Here is an 18,373-nt window from a genome sequence, read left to right as displayed (position 1 = left end):
TTAGCTATAGATCACATAATGAAGAGTACATGTGGTAAACAACATGTTTCATTTCCAGGTGGCCTGGAGTTAAACATACAGTTAGCTTCCTGTAATCAACTCATAACATTAATTTTCTTGCAAAATTGGTCTAGATGACTTCTTTCCTTTCTCGTCCTTTAGAGAAATTAAAAGCCACAGAGATTGTCTTATGAAGACAAGCATTTCTGGTACCTAGAGACAAAAGTCTGATGAGTGCTATGAAAAACCCTGTGGTATCATCACAAACCTAAACAAATGAGGTGCAATGTCATAGCCTGAGAGCTGTTTAGAGTAGGTTTATGGTTCCCGATCCTTCTGTCATAGCAGGAAAATAAGCAGAGTGTATTACTGGATGCAGTTTTATTCCCTGCTTTCTTCCCAGGACTGTTGCTGCCTCTTCAAAATTGGATTCTGGAAGCCCAGTATGCAGAGCCCAGAGAAGTTTTGTGGTTTGTTCTCTGCTCTTCTGTGGTCACAAAACCAATGCTCCTGCTCGCCTGGCAGCTCAGGAAATCCTCCCTTCTGCAGGGTTGTTTCTCTTTGTACACAGATGATGATCTTTTTATTTCTGGATCATTTCCCATTTGCTCATTTCCAGGTAATGGACTTTTCACTTTCTGGGTGTCTGATACAGAATTAGATCACAGAATCACAGAATCACAGAATCCCAAGGGTTGGAAGGGACCTCAAAAGATCATCTAGTCCAACCCCCCCGCAAGATCAGGACTGTCTCTCACACACAATGGCATTAAATAATCTTGACTGCAAGTCAGCAAATTCTCAACTCAGTCACATCTAAATAGAAGGCTTCAATGGGCTCGTTACTTCCCATGACCAATTACTAAATGTTTGCAGCATTTACTACAATTTCAAACTGCAGAGGATAAACAGTATGGTTTCTTGTCCTTGAATCACAGGAACAATTGAATCATGGAATAAATGGTTGCTTGTCTATTGTATATTTGCAAGGAACTGAAGATAAAAGAAATGAGAACCATGGACTTAAGCCTCAGCCTGTGACATGAAGAAAGCAGCTCCAGTTCACGACTATCCAGTTCCATGACTGTCTTCTATGAGCTGGAAGAGTTTGCTTCCCTCTCAAGAGGGAGGAGCAGCCAGCCTGCCTTCTGACTGTCAGGAAAACAGACATTCCTCTTCCCTTCCCCACCTTCAGGTGCCACTAAAGGTGCTTTGCTGTTTTCTGAGTCTTGGTCAACTTTCCTTTCTGATCATGTTGTAACCTCTCTGCATAATAGTATTCAATCTCCCAGGGCTCAGCTGTAAATGCACCAGGCCTAGAACACAGAAAGGACACATTTCTGGCATAGAACAAAATATTAAAACTTATATCTGATTACCTTAGACATTAAATTACTGAAGCTCTTTGCAGTGTTGAATAAGGAATTAATTGCACATATACACATTCACCTCTTATGAAATAAGCAGACCAGACACTTTCCCCATGAGGAAAAGCTGTCACATCCATATTGAATAGGACTTGGATACTGCAGGCAACACCTCTCTGAACCTGCTCGACAAACCCTGCACTGCCCTTAAGCTAGGTAGCCCTGCAGACACACACAGGGCTCCCCTACCAGAGCTGGCAGATGTCAGAGGCTGTATCCAAAAGAAGCCTGGAGGGAACAGCACAAAGGATGTGGCAGCATTAACAATACACTGAATAACTAACAGGGAGAGAAAGAAAAGAAGGAAAAAGCCATTCCCAAACTGATAGAGATCTTTAATTTAAAAACTGAGTAAGTTTATTCATTGGAAAAGTGTGACAAAATACCCCAAGGATAGTGCATTCCACTCCAACAATTAAAAGCACATTAAAAAGCAGATAGGAAGGTCTGAGCCTTAAAGAGCACTGGCACAAAAGCTGGTGCTTTTCTTTGTTTCTATATATTTATCTTTGGGTGACAGAGATAGTCACTGATTAATTTTTTAGGTACTTTTCAACTTCATTTCTTCTAATGCAAGTCATTCTGTTCCTTAACGACGCTAGTTTGAGACTGGAGGACCATAATCTGCAGGTACTTAAGAAGGGACAGTTTTTAAAGAATGGGGATACAGGACTCAGTCACATACTCCCACCTAGAAGCTACTAGCCATTCTAAGTACATATTGCCCCCAGTTGTTTCTCTCTAAAAATCTCTGGTATGCAAAATATGTCATTCTACTCATAAGAGCAGTTTCTGACGCAGCTGAGGAGGTACAAGCAGGCAAGAGGAGAGCACAGGACTATAGCAAGCTTATAGTAGGTGCTACTTGAGCGAGCTGCTAGTTTCCAATCACTGAACCAATTTTTGTGGTAGAGGTTAGCCCTCTTAGAAATGCTGCAGGTAGGTCTCACACCCGTACCAGCCTATTCTCACTCATACCGGCTACTGCGCTTCAGCTGAGCAGCACAAGCCCAGTAGGATTCTTTAATCCTTCGCAATTATGTATCTTTTGCTAGCACTTCCTGCCCAATGATTTCAAAACACTTTATAAGCATCACTGTACCAAGCTTAAAATTCTTTGACATATAGGTATTTTAAATGGAACAGAGTACAGTAAGTGTCTGCAACAAAACAACAGAAGAGCTGATCTCCTGGGTCCCGGTCCAGAACTCATCCTTCTTCTACTTTTAAATTCTTTTTCTCCTTTAACCTATTTCTTACAGCACAAATGACTTGATTTAGTCTGCAGAAGTGTATTAATCCCAATACTGACAAGTGACACGTAGTAGGAATACATTAGTTCCCAATTACATATGAAGATTGTCTGTCCAGTCCATGTCAGCATGACCTCCTGGTCTCAGCTATCTGTGTTTGTGTTTGGTTTATGTCTCTTGTTTCTGCTGTTCTCCTGATAGTGACCATCTTCAGAGGGTGCTTGGCCCTTTCCCTTTGTCCCATATTCCTCTGGGAATTTCTGACCCTCAGCCAACACCTGCCGAATAGTCATATTAATGCGGGAAGACTGCAAGTACTTGGCACACACCTGCCAGTCCTCATCAGAGCTGTGCTCAATGACTGAGCCAACAGGAAGGTCTGAAGAAAGTCCTTGGTCCAGGCATGAAGGCAAAGCTGTCCCTTCAGGGTTGGGGAGAACCCGCGGCACAGCATGGTACAGGAGGCGACTGAAGCCGGACATCACCATGATATCTCCACTGTGCATGAACATTGCTGTTGGGGCCTCCTCCCGCTTCAGGCCCCCAAGCAAAAATATTGAGGATTGCCCAAAACTAGAGAGAGTATGAGGACAGAGAAAGAAGACAAAACAAATTCAGGTAGAGGACAGTTTTATGTACAGTAAGAAAAGATTAGCAGCTAAATGCTTCTATAAAAACACGACCTCCCCCCCAAAAAACCCCAAACAAGCAAACCAGATGGGTCTCCTAGTAACAACTTTAACAACTTTACAGTGTGAGCATGGAAAACGGGCTAAGAGGCCTGCTTCAAGGCAGTCAGTGTAAGCAGTTGCCCTGCCAGGTTTGAAGCTCCACCGAGTTATTTCACTGTTGCCTCCCAGTACCAAATTGACACCATACTAGAACAGAACTGTGATCCGTGCAAAGAGCTCTTCCACCACAGGTGCCACATCCATGCTATTCAAGCAGTCTTCAGAGAAAAATTATGACCTTGAGCTACAGCTTCCTACTATTCAAATCTTCAGAGAGTGAATATTATATATCCAATTAGCAAACAACATCATACTGACTTCCTAGAGCCATATACAACTATATGAAAAAGGAGACCAATCCTTCCACAACACTTGAGCGCTTTCCTTGACTCACCTGAATGATAAAAGGGGACGAGAATGGTCTAGTTCAGACTCATCCACATGAATTCCCAGGGAGGAGTCAAAGTGATAGTAGTTCAAGATCCCTGCTTGGGCTTGGAAACCCCGGAACCCACAGGCTGCGGCCACTTGTTCTGACAGGAACGCAAGGTCTGAGGGGAAAGGAGTGTGGTGATTGGCTGAGTACTTCTGGAGGAAGGAGAGTGGAAAAAAAGTAAACACAAACCACATCCAGAACATCAGAGCAGTACATACAATTGATAACAAACACTGAATGAAAAGTCAGAAGTTTGGCTAATAGTCACAGAGGACATTATATTTATGACTACAACACAGGCAGAACCATAGCAAGTTTACCTCTTCATGTAATTCTGGGCCCATGCTAAGACTGCTAGAGATAGAATTAATAGTGGAGTTAGTTACCATTATATCTTGATAGCAAACTTGAAGTCAGTAAGATTAGTACTTAAGGCTTGTACCAACATCCTGGGGATCTACTTGGTTACTATCTAAAGCTGCCAACTGAAAGACACAACTGTATCTCATTAACGGAACTTCGAAGAACAAGAAACAGAAATCAACTGCAAACATACTTTTTCTCTCTCCCATGAATGACTCTGAGATGACTGGAACGGAATAACTAAGTTTTTATTAAGGCATCCAATAACAGGCTGACGTGGTAAATATAAGGCTGCAAGCAGATTTGGTTAAGTATCTGCAATATGCTGATAAGACTGCATATTCACTCCACCATCCTTTTTCAGCCTCCATCTAACTCAGTCTTATGAAAAGGTTTATTTTGGTCAAGGGCCCCAGAATAGCTGTTACTTGGGAAGGCTGTATTATACTGGCTTAAAGTCACATCAGCAGCAGATTCTTCCTGCTCTTGCTCACCCCTGTGAAGAGTTGTTTCTCAGTAGCTGTCTCCAAGCACTCAAGGTCATTCTCACCTTAAGTAGAATCATTGAATAGTTAGGGTTGGACAGGACCTTAAAATCATCTAGTTCCAACCCCCCTGCCATGGGCAGGGACACCTCACACTAAACCATGCCACCCAAGGCTCTGTCCAGCCTGGCCTTGAACACTGCCAGGGATGGAGCATTCACAACCTCCCTGGGCAACCCATTCCAGTGCCTTACCACCCTTACAGTAAGAACTTCTTCCTTATATCCAATCTAAACTTCCCCTGTTTAAGTTTGAACCCATTACCCCTTTGTCCTATCACTACAGTCCCTAATGAAGAGTCCTTCCCCAGCATCCTTATAGGCCCCCTTCAGATACTGGAAAGCTGCTATGAGGTCTCCACGCAGGCTGAACAGCCCCAACTTTCTCAGCCTATCTTCATACGGGAGGTGCTCCAGGCCCCTGATCATCCTTGTGGCCCTCCTCTGGACTTGTGAGACCTCACTTGGAGTACTGTGTACAGTTCTGGTGTCCTCAAGATAAAAAGGACACGGAACTGTTGGAACGAGAGCAGAGTAGAGGGGCAGGACCACCTCCTTCAACCTGCTGGTCACGCTCCTTTTCAGCGGCCCAGGATACGACTGGCTTTCTGGGCTGCGAGCGTACACTGATGCCAGCTCATGTTAAGTTTCTCATCGACCAACGCCCCCAAGTCCTTCTCTGTAGGGCTGCTCTGAAGTAGTTAACAATGCTTTTATGACCATCCCTTTTGGTAGGGTAAAAATGCTCACTTAACCTGAAATAGAGTCACAGGTCTAGAGCTGCGTCTATGCTACCAGTTACCTTATAATGGAAAGAGTGCAGCAATGGACTTTGCTCTTAAATCCTTCACAGTAAGCTAATAGAGACTGAAACATTCTTTCAAGCATGGTTTGTTACAGCCTTCCTTCAAGGCTGTCCTGTAGGATCAAAGCATTTTATTCTGTGATATCCTCCTCTGTCTGCCATTCTGAGTGCTTACAGCAGAGAAAAATAAAGAATTTAGCTTCAATACCTTAGTATCCCAGTTATAATGGTAACCAAGGGTCACCCAGCGCAGCTTCTCCAATAAGCTTCTGGGCTCCCATTTACTGGAGCCCTTTTTTCTGCAAAGACAAAATGAATAGAATATGCATTAACTTCTGAGGGGTTTTCTGGTAGTGCAGCAAACAGTAGTTAAGAGTCATGCATCCATGTGACAGCCTATTAAAACAATCAATGCTGAACTTTTTTCAGTGCCCTTATTTTTTTCCCCTAAAGATCCTGAAAAATCAGTTCATGCAACTTTTGCAAGCTATAGGGCCTCCTGCCAACTGCTGCCAGTTTGAAAGCCTGTATTTTCAGCATGGTACATAATTGATTATCAGATGGAGACAACACAGTGAACTGTTACAGATTTAGAGGTCAGAATTAAGCATGTACTGTTTGAGCAGCTGAATGTCAAAGTACAGAATCTGTTAAGATCTAAAAGCTGCAAACAAAAGGAAAAATATTCAAGGCACTTAATGGAAAATGACAAGAAAGGAGAATGCTTTGCCTCACAGTAAAGTATGTCAAGCTGCATGATGTTCCAAAGGACCATTACTTCTCCTACTTGGTACTTTTACAAGATGTCCTGAGGACTGACCAACGTGATGTCCAGTAAAAAGCAAGATTGCTCTAGCTATGACCGTACACTTCTTATAATGTCAAGAAGTCTATATTGCAGGTGTCTCCTATCCAGACTGCTATGAAGGACAAAAACCTGTTCTTCTCAAGTGTCAACCCTAATGCAGAGAGACTCAGGGGTCTGAAGCCACATGCCAATTTACCAGTCTGACTTAATGATGGTGAAGGCACGAAGAGACCTCAGGGAGGGGCTTTTACTGTGGCCTATGAAAAAAATCCTTATGAAGTTATAAAAAGTGTAACTATAGTAAATCTGGTAGAAACATGCTAGTAACAAAAAAGGAAGCTACACATCTATCTGCTAGTCCAATTATTCCAGCAATTTCAGCATCTTTTCTCAAGCTAAGTCATGTGTTACAGTAAGCAAAGAAAGCGAAATATACTCAGAATATCATCAGTTGCACCTGATGGTTGGCTCTCACAGCCTCATTAGTTCAGTAAGATATGCCCTCTTTTACAAAACAGATTCATATTTGTTCTGCCATGGTGAAGCCTCAACCAAGCACCTGGATTTAATGCGCATTTCTACCTGCATGTACATGTTGTTTCTGCCCTTCACCAATACCATACTAAGCTAAACCAGGAACAGCAGTAAAAGGCCAGTTTCTTTACCATTAGCAATTTTTCATAGCTCACTGATTATCGAAAGTAATCTTTCCAGTTTCCACCTCTGTCATAGGGTAGTAGCCAACTGCAATTACTTTCACTACAATGCTAGAGTGTTCGCACAACATCAGGAACCCTAATAATGCTCAGTAGGTCCTTATTTTTGCATGTGATTTCACACATGATTGCCAAGGAGAGGAAAGTCTTGAGTGTTATGTATCTGGAAACAGCAAGTTCCTACAACTGTAGCAGAAGGTGTTCCTCCAAAAAACCACAGAGAAATTCAGGTATAACTATGTTCAAAAACAGAACAAGACTGAACAGCTGGGGCTTTAGTCTGAAGCTGGTAAACAATTGCATCTATAAAATCCCCCCCAGCTTTTTCCTTGTACACAGGTTACACTTATCCCTTGTAGGGATGCTCTAGCCTCTTTTATGCTTTTACTTGTCACCAGCACTGAAGAAAATACCCAAACTCCACTCTTTAATGAGAGCACAGAATATATTTCTAGGCACTGTGTAGACTATCCCTACCTCGTTATTCCTGTATCCTGAAAAGAGCAGATAAGCCGTGACCCGAGCACATTTATGCATCTTTCCAATGGCTTTAAAAAGCACTAAAATTGTTCCCAGACTTGGAATTAGACAACTATGTAGTTAAGCACTCTATTTCTCCCCTCCCTGAATAGCTCTCAACTCTAGACACTAGACAAGTTGGCTAGTTTGAGCTGCTGTTCTCCAGGTAAAAAGCACAATACAGCACTTTGCTCACTTGACGACTCAGGCAAGCGCTTAATAAAACCACCAGCCATAACTATTTTGAACGCTGTTTTCAACTGAACTGGATTCAGCTGCAAATTAACCTCTGTTCTGATCATTCTCTGTGCACACAGGAAGTGTTGCTGGGAAAAGCCTGTTGAGCTGGAACAGTACCTCACTTTTTCAGCTGCAGGGCACAATGCACAATACTTTCAAGGAACCATTTTTCATCCTTGATGGAGCACAGAAGAAAGTGTCTAAATTTCTGTAACTAGTTCTGACTGAGCTTGGAAAATACAAGTGGAGCCATAACTTCTCTCTTAGGTACAAACATTTCGAAGTCCAAACCCTGCTTTTGCCATTACACATCTTGTAAATGTTAAACATATTTTTAGAGAAAAATCTCAGCAGGTCAATTTTACTAAGAGACTGAAGGAGATGAGAGCTCTAGAGAACTCTATCAAAAACGAGCAGTGAAATAAGCAAGGTAACGATAAATACCCAGATAACTAAAAGACTGTATACTGTGAACAGCATCTCTCAGATGTATTTTTTAACACGTGACTAATTAAAAAGATCTTTAAAACCTTCAGACTCCATTATTTTTGACCACCAAAGGTTACTGTGGATTTACCTTAGCTGCTCCTTGCTCTGTCCCCACAGGTCAACGGTCTTCTCAGGAGCCATATGAAGGTCTAAATTGCAGACATTGGGTTTCTGGGGATATAGCTTGAGACACTGCTTTACCCAGTGACGCTGGCATCCCGGAAGGAAAGGATTCAGTATGAAAATAAACCCTGACCACAGGAAAAAAAAAAAAAAGGAGGAGGTAGAGAGAGAGTATAATTAGGCATTTCCCTTGTTTCTTCTAAAACTAGAGCCAAGAACAAGGGTACTGAAAAAACACCTTAGACGTATAACCACTGATTCTGCATGTAAGCTCATGAAATTTATTAACAAGTCTGAATAGGCAAGTTAAAACCTATTGCTTTTTCAGTACAAACAAACGGTGACCATCAGGTAGAAGGCAGGGAGGGCAGCCAACAATGGTCCGAGCAAAAAAATGACAATAAAAGACTTAATCTGTGTTAGGCATATTGATCATTGATCACAGTAGATAAAGGAGTAAGAACCATAAAGCAAATTGCTTTGGAGTAGATTTGATTTTGAAATCATTCAGCAAGATTCTTCTCTTGAACCCTGCAAAGTTAAAATAATTCTGGCCTAGTTCTTCTAGACTTCAAACTGTCCTCGTTGCTGCCTCTGCATTCACACTGTCTTCCTATTGCTACTTCAGTGTCATGAACTGCAGAAAGCAGTACGGGAGCTGAGCAAGTCTCTAGTAATGTAAACTGTCCTCTCTGCTTCTTGCTTATTTCCAGGTAAGTCTGATTGTAGCCATCTTTGTATTTTGGTATGGTAATACTCATCAAGTGCACATGAACGTCAAATTATGTCCCAAACTGCTTGGTGCTGCTGCAAATACTTTGCAGTCATTGTTAATTAACAACAAAAATAAACATGTAGATAGTCTGCACATTCGTTTAGCCAGGCACCTCCAGCACAGTTCAAGCAGCAGCCCAAATAAGAGGGTTAGCAGAGATGTAATGGATTGATTTGGTCTATATCTTAGCAGACAAGAGTCCTTGACATGAGATCTGCCATCACTAGGAGTGCTAACAGGATTCTTCCCTGGAGTTTTCTCCCCAGAACCCAAGGGGAGTTTCCTTCCAGGCCAGGGTCGACAGCATTGATGAGTGTCTGAAGGGAAGATGCTATTAATCTTTATTATACCTATGCTGAGAATCAAGGCATTCTCTCAAAGACTGTCAGTTCAGTAAGACTCGCCAACACAAAATTCACATACAAAGTCAGATAAGGGTATGGGAGACAAAAAAGGAACAAGAGGTTTCGAGGTTTTGCTCTACTGTGATGTTTTGAACTTCTTGGTCATAACAAGTTACACAGAGACAAAAATAGATGAAAAAGGAAGAAGCAAGGCTAGGAGTCTCAGCAGGATACTAACTTGCCTTGTGGCCTTATGACAGTGGTAATAAAAGCACAGAAGAAGCTTCCTGCCACCACATCTCACTGACCTCATAAGATAAAATTAACTAGTTAGAGAAAGAGCCTTCAGTGTATTAATAATGTACTGTCATTCATTTCACTCCACTCCCTGCACCATCAGACTATGGCAGCCTTCTGATAGGACTGGTTACAAGAAGTTTCTTTGCCAGAACATAAAATTTACTTTCTGTTGGCCTCTGCATAGAACAGAACAGTATTACTGCCCTTCCCTTCAGCAGCTTTTGATGTGGGGTTCTCAAAGCTGTTTACTACATTAATGAGATTATGCGCTACTGCGTATGTATTGTCTTCAGGTATTACTGAAGGAACTGAAGCCTGCAAGGGCTAGTTACACACTGAGCTGAGAACAAGAATCCAAATTTTATGACTCTTGTATCAGAAGCTTAGCACATGCTCCTGTCTCTCAAAACCTTTCCTTGCTTGCGCCTAAGAAACCAGATTAGTCTAGATTTACAAAAGCAAGAACTAAAAAGTGGTTTATTGCTAGGCTTCTGATGTTAAAAAAAGCAAAAAAACATGAATTTCTAATAGCTGGAGAGTTTTAGTATAAAATTCTATACTGCCATTCAAGACTAACAGTTCCTGGGAAGGCAAATAGAGCTAGAAATCAGCTACCACACATGGGAGGGAGAAGAGTAAGAGACACATTTCTGTAGCAATCATTCTGAGCTGACTCGAGAATACCACAGACAAGCTTTGACGGCAACACAATTGAACCTCCTGGCCTTGAAAGAGTTGGTCTGAGTGGAACAGGCAAAAGATTACTGCTCTGAGGCTATGTATATCACAGGAATCTGCCTTGAGGAAGCAAGTGCAGTTCTCTTACTGCAGCAAAATCTTGTGGCACACTAGGAATTAACATACACCTAGGGTCCAGCCTCAGTCAGAGGAAGGGTAAGGCATGCAGATGTCTAACAACAAGAACAACCTCTCATCAAACCAACTTGCGTCAGTTACAACGATCCAAATACAGCATTGCCCACATCTCACAGAACTCAAGACACTGCTACTGAAATTCACCCAGATTCCCTAGTTTTATATTTCATTGCTCACTGTGGGAACAAAACCAAATGAGTTCTTTTCCATTTGGCCAGAGTCAAGCTAAAGAAATTCTAACTTATTTTAGCAGACTATTGGGGCAGTTGGTTAAATATCTTATAGTGCTTTAGGATGCCTGGATAAAGGCAGCTGGAAAAGGATAAAATATTATTCTTGTCTGCACAAGACTTTATTCTAAACACAAGTGAGAATTTGTTAACGTATTTGCATTTCATTTTAGTGAAATGTTTTCTTTGTCAAAAGCAGAAGAAAAATGCACTTAAGTAGAACACTTGTGATTTACCCCACCCCCCCATATACTTGTTAGGAAAGACGGTTAGACAGATGTAAAATGACAAGTGAGATCAAATGAGGGCAGCTATAAGGTGACAGGTAAGTGGAACAAAAAAATTATAGTGGCAAGAAGAGGTGGAAGCCTTTCTCCTGAATTTATTAAATTCCCTGTGTATTACCATGCCAGATGACTAGTGTGGCTGCCACAGTTTCAGAAATGGTAGGGCAGCTTCATAGCAACTCACATAGACACTGACTGCAGTCCAGATGAACCAGAAGAAGAGTTCTTATCTAATGTTCATGATATATGTTGAGGAAAAATAGAAGCTATAGAAATATAAACATCTCTATCAAGGGCAACAGGAATCCATCCTCATAAGGGATGGCCTGGTTGATCAGAGACTGTGAAACAAAAAAGGCCCTTCTCTTCTCACTTTCACATATATTGCTGTATCCCACCCTTCAGTTGACTTGTTTGTCCTCCCGCACTTAAAATAACATTAAATTACACTTTAGCAAACCAAAGCAGCTTTTTCAGGCAGGCCAGAGGGGGTAAGATGGAAGATGCCTGAATCCAAAACAACAAGGTTGTGTTTAATTTTTCTTGAAATCAAGAAATATGTACCTGGATAACCTTTAAGGCCATAGGCTTTCCACTGGCTAACTGGCTGTAATCCTGCTCTGTAGGCATCTTGATCACTGACTGACGAAATACTGAGCTGTGATCTGACCACCTGGCAAAAGAAAACAGATTAGTTATAAAAAGGAAGAAATATAAAACTCATCCAAACCCAGCACCTGTAAGAAAGAGTGCTATCATATTCCACAGTAGGTCTTGTGAAAATGCCAACTGTACCACAAAACTAAGTAACTGCAACCATAACAGGGCATGCTGCTAACAGAGCTAGTATGTACTCGGTGCAGGAGTCAAACCGTTCTACAGTTTTCACAATACCTAGGGATCAGGAGAGATGTCCTCCATTCATTAAAAAAAAAGCCATAAAAATTCACACCAATGAGAAAAAAATGGCACTATTTGTCCATTTCCACAGTACAGCCACATCTTTATAAAACATTCTAGTAATTAGCAGTCTCCATTAGAGAGCAATATACCCATAACACTTCATACCTTCAAAGAACATTCCAAATATAAGTTGCTAGTGATACCATAGGATAGGTGACTGTTCTGTTATTTATAGAACAAGCAGTAATACAGTGATCAAGTGGCCAAAGTTGTCTGATGTGAAGGACTGCAGAAATTCAGTAAATCGTGAATACCACATTGACACTTCTGTTTTCAACAGCAGGGCCAACAGCTCAAGGCTTAGCAAGATACATTTTCTTGACATACTCTCTTCGGCAGCAATAACACATGTATTTAAGATGCAATAAACCAACACTTGCTGTCAAAACCAAACTCATCCACTGTGTTCCCAGTCCCTCTCTCCCTTAGGGCTCAGAATCATCTTACAGTTCATGGCAGAGAGGGGCGGGTTAGTTTTGTTCTGGCTCAGCTCCCCAGTCCAGCTCTCCATGTAGCTATACAGAAGTACAGCTCATGTAAGGAAGAACTGGCCAGGCATAGTGGGAATAAGCTGGCAGACACAGGCAAGACTTAAAGCACATACAAAAGTAAGGCCTTTGCACACAGACTCTGCAGTGCCGAATGTGTAAATCAGCCTGCAGGCTGACAGCTCTGGTTAACATCTTCTGAGTAAATTACTTACATAGAATTTGTAAGAAAACTTTAGACCAGTGCTGAGCAGCAGCCTCTGGCAACGTGCTGTTTTATCAACAAATTTTTCAGCTCTTTGTCAAAAGCAGCTTTGCGACTGCCAGCCTTGAAGAGCTTAGTTCAGAGTCCTGCCTGCATGGCATCCCCAGAAAGCCTCTTCCTTCAAGTAAGACTCTGTCACCTCTCTGCCTTCTCAAACTGCTTACACATCAGCTGCTGTCAGGACTTCTGGAGAGCAGGAGCTGTTCTGTGCTGAAGAACTACATGTGCTGAATCAGTTAAATAAGCCTGGTAGCGGGGCAGCTGGTATGTCACACTTCACTGAAGAGCTCAATCACTTGAAGCAGTTTTCTGACAGAAAAGGAACAAGAGTATCTGGGCCAATCTGCCTGGCCTGTAGCTCTTCTGAAAGAGAAAAGCCAGATGTTCTTAACCTGGGGGAAAGAGGAATAAAAGGTGCTTTCACTAGCAAGCTATCGACTTATCTTAGAAGGTAACGGGCACAAACAGAACGGTATGAAGAGGGAACAGATGCTTGTGATGCTTTCAAGTACTTTGGATTTCCCAGAAGGGCTGTAATGCTGAATCCTTTATTTGATAAAGGATTGCTGCAAGCTCAAGACAGGCTGAAATGTTAACACATCCCTTGTTTAATGCTAACGCCTTGAACAATTTCATATGGGTCAAGTTTTATGCCCCATTACAATATCAAAATTTTACTCTGAAAAGGTAGTAAAATATATATTGTAATAGAACAGTAAAAAGCAAAGGCTAAGCATCTGAACTATGAAAAATGAGGGAAGATTTCATTTTAACTATATTCCCTACTCCCTTTTTTCATACAGGCTCATGTACAGAAAGTCCCAGGTTAACACCACTTCAGCAGACATCCACTATCCTTTTGTGAGGTGATAAAACAGAAAATGAGTGTAAAGGATCACTTGTCCATTGCTGAGGACATAGCAAACCGTGACAGCGACTACTTTGAGATGCACTCCCGCCTGTGTGCCCTAATCCACCGCAATGCTGGACGTGCCCTGAGGGCTAAGCCGAATGCTTGCTATACAGGAGTAAGGCAGGAGAAGACGCTTTACCAAGGGAAGACAGCAAGAATCCTGGGTGTGCACTGTGCTGATCTCTCTTCGGCTCCCCCAGGTATTCTCGGGCCAAGACAAGGATAATCGGACCCAGGAAAGAGTGTCAGCTCCAACAGTGAGACTTGCTATTTTCTGCCCGTATGCTCCTTTGCTTCCCTTAAGTACCATGTGGTCCTACTACATGCTTCGAAAACCCCCTCCTGCAGCACAGAGAGCTGATTAAACATTATGGGAATAAACATAAGCAGAAGCAGTCAATCTGTGAGTAGACCGTGTGCTGGCCAGCGCAGCTGGGGCAGGGACACGGGCCTGCACCCCATGGGCAGCTGGCCCAAAGGGGCCCCGGATCCACGGGCGGAGGAACCCTCAGAGCTTCTCATCCTTCCTCAGCGGCTCATCTCTAACCACGCACCCAGCGTTCAAACGTTATGGCGACCCGTGGGAGGACCAGCGCTGGCGGGCACCGTAACGAGATGGCGTTAGAGACTTCGCGTCGAGCGCGAAGAGCGACAGCAGGTGCGAAAAGCAGGCTGCAGCAGCACCGCGCTGAAACACCGCACGGAGAGCGCGACTGGACGGGACGGGACGAGCTCGCAGTGCACCGCACCACCCGGCCCCTCAGCGCTGGGCGAGGGCAGGAAGAGCCGGCGTTACCTGGTCCCCCGGCACGGAGAAGTCCACCACGCCCCGCAAGTCCGACGCGTCGCGCTGCCGGTAGAAACGGAAAAGCCGGCGGAAGGCATCCTCCCCGCCCTCCCGGGTCAGCGCCGCCGCCGCCATTTTGGCCATGCCGCGGCGGGCGGTGCAGCGTACTGCCGGGGCGGGGCCGGCCGCCCCCTTCCCGTGGCAGCTCCCAAGATGGCGGTGGCCAGCGCGGTGCGAGCGGCGGGGCGCCGCTCCAGGAGGCTCTTTGACATCTTCGTGGCTGAGGTTCCGTGGACGGTGTCGAGCAGTGAGTCCGCACCGCCTCCTGCTGCGCACACCGCTGCTCGGCTGCCGCGGGGCGGGCCGAGCGCTGGTGCGGCACTAGGCCGCGGGGGTCGGGCCGGGCCGGGGTGGCTGCGGCTGCGCGGGTGGGCCTGTGCCGTGTAACCGGGTGTGCGTTTCCCCCCCAGAGGAGCTCAAGGAGTACTTCTCCCAGTTCGGGTCGGTGCAGAGATGCCAGCTGCCGTTTGTGAGTACCGTTCGCCTTCCAGGCCGCTCTTCGTGTCGCTCGGTTAAACGGGGCAGAGCCGCCGGCTGGTGCGTGCCGGGCCCCGGCAGGTCGGTGCCGCAGCCGGGCCCTGCTTCCCCGGAGCCGCTCCCTGGAAGCCTGTTGTGTACACAGGGCCGATTTTGCGTGCTGCCCACCCTTAGGGCCTTCTCCCCGTGGCGGGCTGTAGGCCTCAGTGAAGCCTCGCGGTTTACACTGGCTTTGGAAAGGCTTTTGAAAGCACGTGCCCCAGGTCTTGTTAATGCTGCCTTTTCTGAATAATTAACCTAAAAGCGCCTTGCGCTGCTCCGCCATCGTTGTTACCTACCTTCTGACAAAGCGTCCACGTGCCTAAAAATGCTAAAGGTGTGGGTATGAGCCTACGGTCTTTCCCTGCTCTGGCTTCATACCCCATCAGAGAGCACAGAGCTAGCACAAAACTGCAGCCTCTTCAGGATGCTTCCAAGCTGTCAGCTGTTCATGCCTCTGCTGTTCTGAGTGTGTAGGTCAGGGATAATAGTACCTGCTGCAGTTTATTGGAGATCAGCAGTCAAAAAAGGGTTCCTTTCCCACTCTGTTATGGGTAAACTGAAGGTCATTGCTGAAGGAGCAGCGCTTCTCCTGCCTGCTTGTGTTCTCCATGTGAAGCACTGGTCAGTTAAGTTAAGCTGATTGGTTCACCGTCAGTTGAGGATAGTTTGAAGATGGAGGAGAATTTGGAACAGTCTGGCCATTTATTAACACTGAAACTGAGGTAATCTGCCTGCTACACACTTCTAAGGCCCAGGACGTATCTGTCCCTTCATTAAGGGTGGCAGCTTACTGTAAAGCTGCCTCCACCGCTGATTCAAGCTGAACTGATGCACGTGTGTTTTGATTCAGCAGTTACTTTAGGAGTGTTACAACTACCACAGATACAAGAATCTGCTGCCAGGGTAACAGACCCTAATTAAGACATCCCTGGGATACTGCAATTGGGCAGTGACTACAGGGTGGAAACTGCACCAGTGTTTGCAAGTGCCTGATGATCAGAGTGGCAGGGCTGGTGTGACCTCTGATAGGGATCAGAGTTGGGATAAAAGGCATTTTGTAGACCTGGCCTTTCTGCAGCATCTCCTGGGTACTGACAACTGTCTTTTACAACTGGTATGTGATTTTTTAAAAATAATGTTATTCTTTTCAGTGCAGTTAGCACTTGTCATCTCGGATTGCAGCCTTCTTTCTGGGATCTTAAGAAGCTGCTTTGTCTTGTTGAATGCTTTTGAAGTACTGTGGCAGGCTTATTTTAAAATCATACAGCCATTTAAATGTCAGTTTTGTTGTGACTGGCTTAATAGTAGATAACAGCTGCAGTTTGAAACAACCGGCTATGCGTTATTCACGTCTTCAGCTATAACTTAAATTTATCATTGCTGGACTCAAAAATTGACAAGAGAGGGATGCAGAACAGCTTCTGCTTGCCATATGCTGTCAATGACAATAAACGTCTTATCTGAAAAAGGCTTCTGAAACAGCAAGTGTGCTGAGTTCTGGGATAATTTCTGAGTCCTTACATTGAATATTGTAGAAAGTTGTTAACAGCCTGTGTGAATATTTGCTGTAGTAATTGGGGTTTTATTTTTTTAACTGGTAACTAGGACAGAGATACAGGCTTCCACAAACGTTACTGCTGGATTAAATTCTCCACCCCAAAAGAAGCGCAGAATGTGTTTCAGAAGGACAGCCACATACTTGAAGGTGCCAAGGTAAGGTGCTAATTCCTTGAATGAAGTAATGAAGTAGTGAATTGAGCTCCTAACTTCTGCCTTTTGTTGGACACTAGCATTAAAATACTGCTGTGTTTGTTCTAAGTGTGAGGAAGCATTTTGCCACTTAGTGTGCTTTTAGTGTTTTTCAAACCAGTAACACTTTTGTTCATTCTCCCCTGTTAACTGAGAGTTTGAGCTCATCTAGGTATCAGAGATCAAGACTTCCTTCTATGCTGAGTTAAAGGAATATGAATGCAGTAGACCTGTGCAGGAGCTGCCACACAGCTAATTAGTGTTTGTAGACAGGTTTCTGCAGGTGGAATCCAGCATTCAGTGTGGATGTTGGGTGGCAGTGGGAAGATGACAAAGAACATAAAGCTTTGAACTTCCGTGGGTTTAATTTTTCTTCAGCTGTCATTTCATAGAGGAAAAGTCATGTGGCTGCTTTCATGTGTTGAAGATAAATACATGACACTTTGGCAATCTCAGTGCATTAGTGTATGGCATAAAAGAGACAGCGTACACCACCCATTAAAAGCCTTTGGTCCAGTACCCATGCAAAGGTGTCTTGTTATTGACTGGTCAGTTAGAGCCACACAACTCTAGCTTCACTGCAGCACAGCAATGGCTGGCGCAGTGCTCTCCAAACACGGTGTACAGTGGTGCTGACAGGTGAGGATGAAAGGAAAGTTCATGTCTTTGAACAATTAATAAGAATTCTTAAATATCCTTCTGACAACTCGCGTCTCCTTTTGACGCTTCCAGTGCTAGAGGAGGCTAAGAGTAAAATCAGTTGGCAAGAGTGATGCACTGTGTTGATTCTGATAAAGTATTTTGCTTGACCTTGTTCATACTAGTGCAGGAGTCTTCACTGGTTGCAGTTACTTCAGTACCTATTACTTAGTAAGAGCTGACCTGAGAGTTAGAACTGTGATGCAAAAATGGAAGCAGAAATTAGGGAGTGGTTTTCCAACTTGAGTCTTGAACTGCACCAAGCCAGGCATGAGCCTGACTGCTCAAGTTGGGCTGAAAGTAATGAGGATGTGTTACCACAGTAAGCATTAGGAATAGATTAGATGAGTATCTAATGTCAGTTTATTGGAAATCACTTCACTGGGTTTTACTCTTGAAGCTGTAAGATGCCACATTCACTTAACTACCTAGTCTTTGAGGTGTATACTCCCACAAGACACACAACAGCTTAAGAGGCTTCTTTCTAGCAAAATAAAAAGCAGAAGGCAAGCAGTAGTTAGCCTTCTTCATGTCTTCAAAATACAGGCTTCTCTAGAAGAAAAGAAATGAGCACTTCTCCCACTTTGTTCTAAGCTAGGTTTAGACAGTTACCTTCTATTAGTTCCACTTGAAAGCACAAGCTTTTAAGAAGCTTTTGCTGATA

The 18,373-nt window shown here is 43.8% G+C and overlaps 2 protein-coding genes and 1 long non-coding RNA gene across 4 annotated transcripts in view; 2 read left to right on the top strand and 1 right to left on the bottom strand.

The window, feature by feature from the left end:
• LOC136017584 (uncharacterized) overlaps positions 1–1,594 on the top strand; it is a 19,915-nt gene extending 18,321 nt beyond the window's left edge. The window contains exons 3-4 of the long non-coding RNA XR_010613992.1: positions 404–619; positions 939–1,594. This is a non-coding gene — a long non-coding RNA (uncharacterized LOC136017584). The remainder of the gene's footprint in view (positions 1–403; positions 620–938) is intronic.
• Positions 864–14,862, bottom strand: ALKBH1 (alkB homolog 1, histone H2A dioxygenase). Of its 2 annotated transcripts, XM_065685964.1 has the most exons (7): positions 14,692–14,862; positions 11,831–11,939; positions 8,420–8,582; positions 5,768–5,858; positions 3,806–3,999; positions 3,010–3,253; positions 864–1,316 (listed from the first exon to the last, which is right to left on the bottom strand). In XM_065685964.1, the coding sequence occupies exons 1-7, from the start codon at positions 14,824–14,826 to the stop codon at positions 1,296–1,298; spliced, it is 957 nt and encodes a 318-aa protein (XP_065542036.1). In that variant the 5' UTR covers positions 14,827–14,862; the 3' UTR covers positions 864–1,295. The 2 variants fall into 2 exon arrangements, with proteins under 2 accessions (XP_065542036.1, XP_065542035.1); XM_065685963.1 differs by lacking the exon at positions 864–1,316 and having other exon boundaries at positions 1,742–3,253; positions 14,692–14,861.
• SLIRP (SRA stem-loop interacting RNA binding protein) overlaps positions 14,848–18,373 on the top strand; it is a 3,867-nt gene continuing 341 nt past the window's right edge. The window contains exons 1-3 of the mRNA XM_065685965.1: positions 14,848–14,989; positions 15,153–15,211; positions 16,867–16,974. Of these exons, the coding sequence (XP_065542037.1) occupies positions 14,896–14,989; positions 15,153–15,211; positions 16,867–16,974 (261 nt within the window). The 5' untranslated portion in view covers positions 14,848–14,895. The remainder of the gene's footprint in view (positions 14,990–15,152; positions 15,212–16,866; positions 16,975–18,373) is intronic.

This window comes from Lathamus discolor, chromosome 6, assembly GCF_037157495.1.
Source record: "Lathamus discolor isolate bLatDis1 chromosome 6, bLatDis1.hap1, whole genome shotgun sequence".
In the NCBI taxonomy this organism is placed as follows: domain Eukaryota; kingdom Metazoa; phylum Chordata; class Aves; order Psittaciformes; family Psittacidae; genus Lathamus; species Lathamus discolor.
This window is presented reverse-complemented; position numbering and strand designations above follow the sequence as displayed.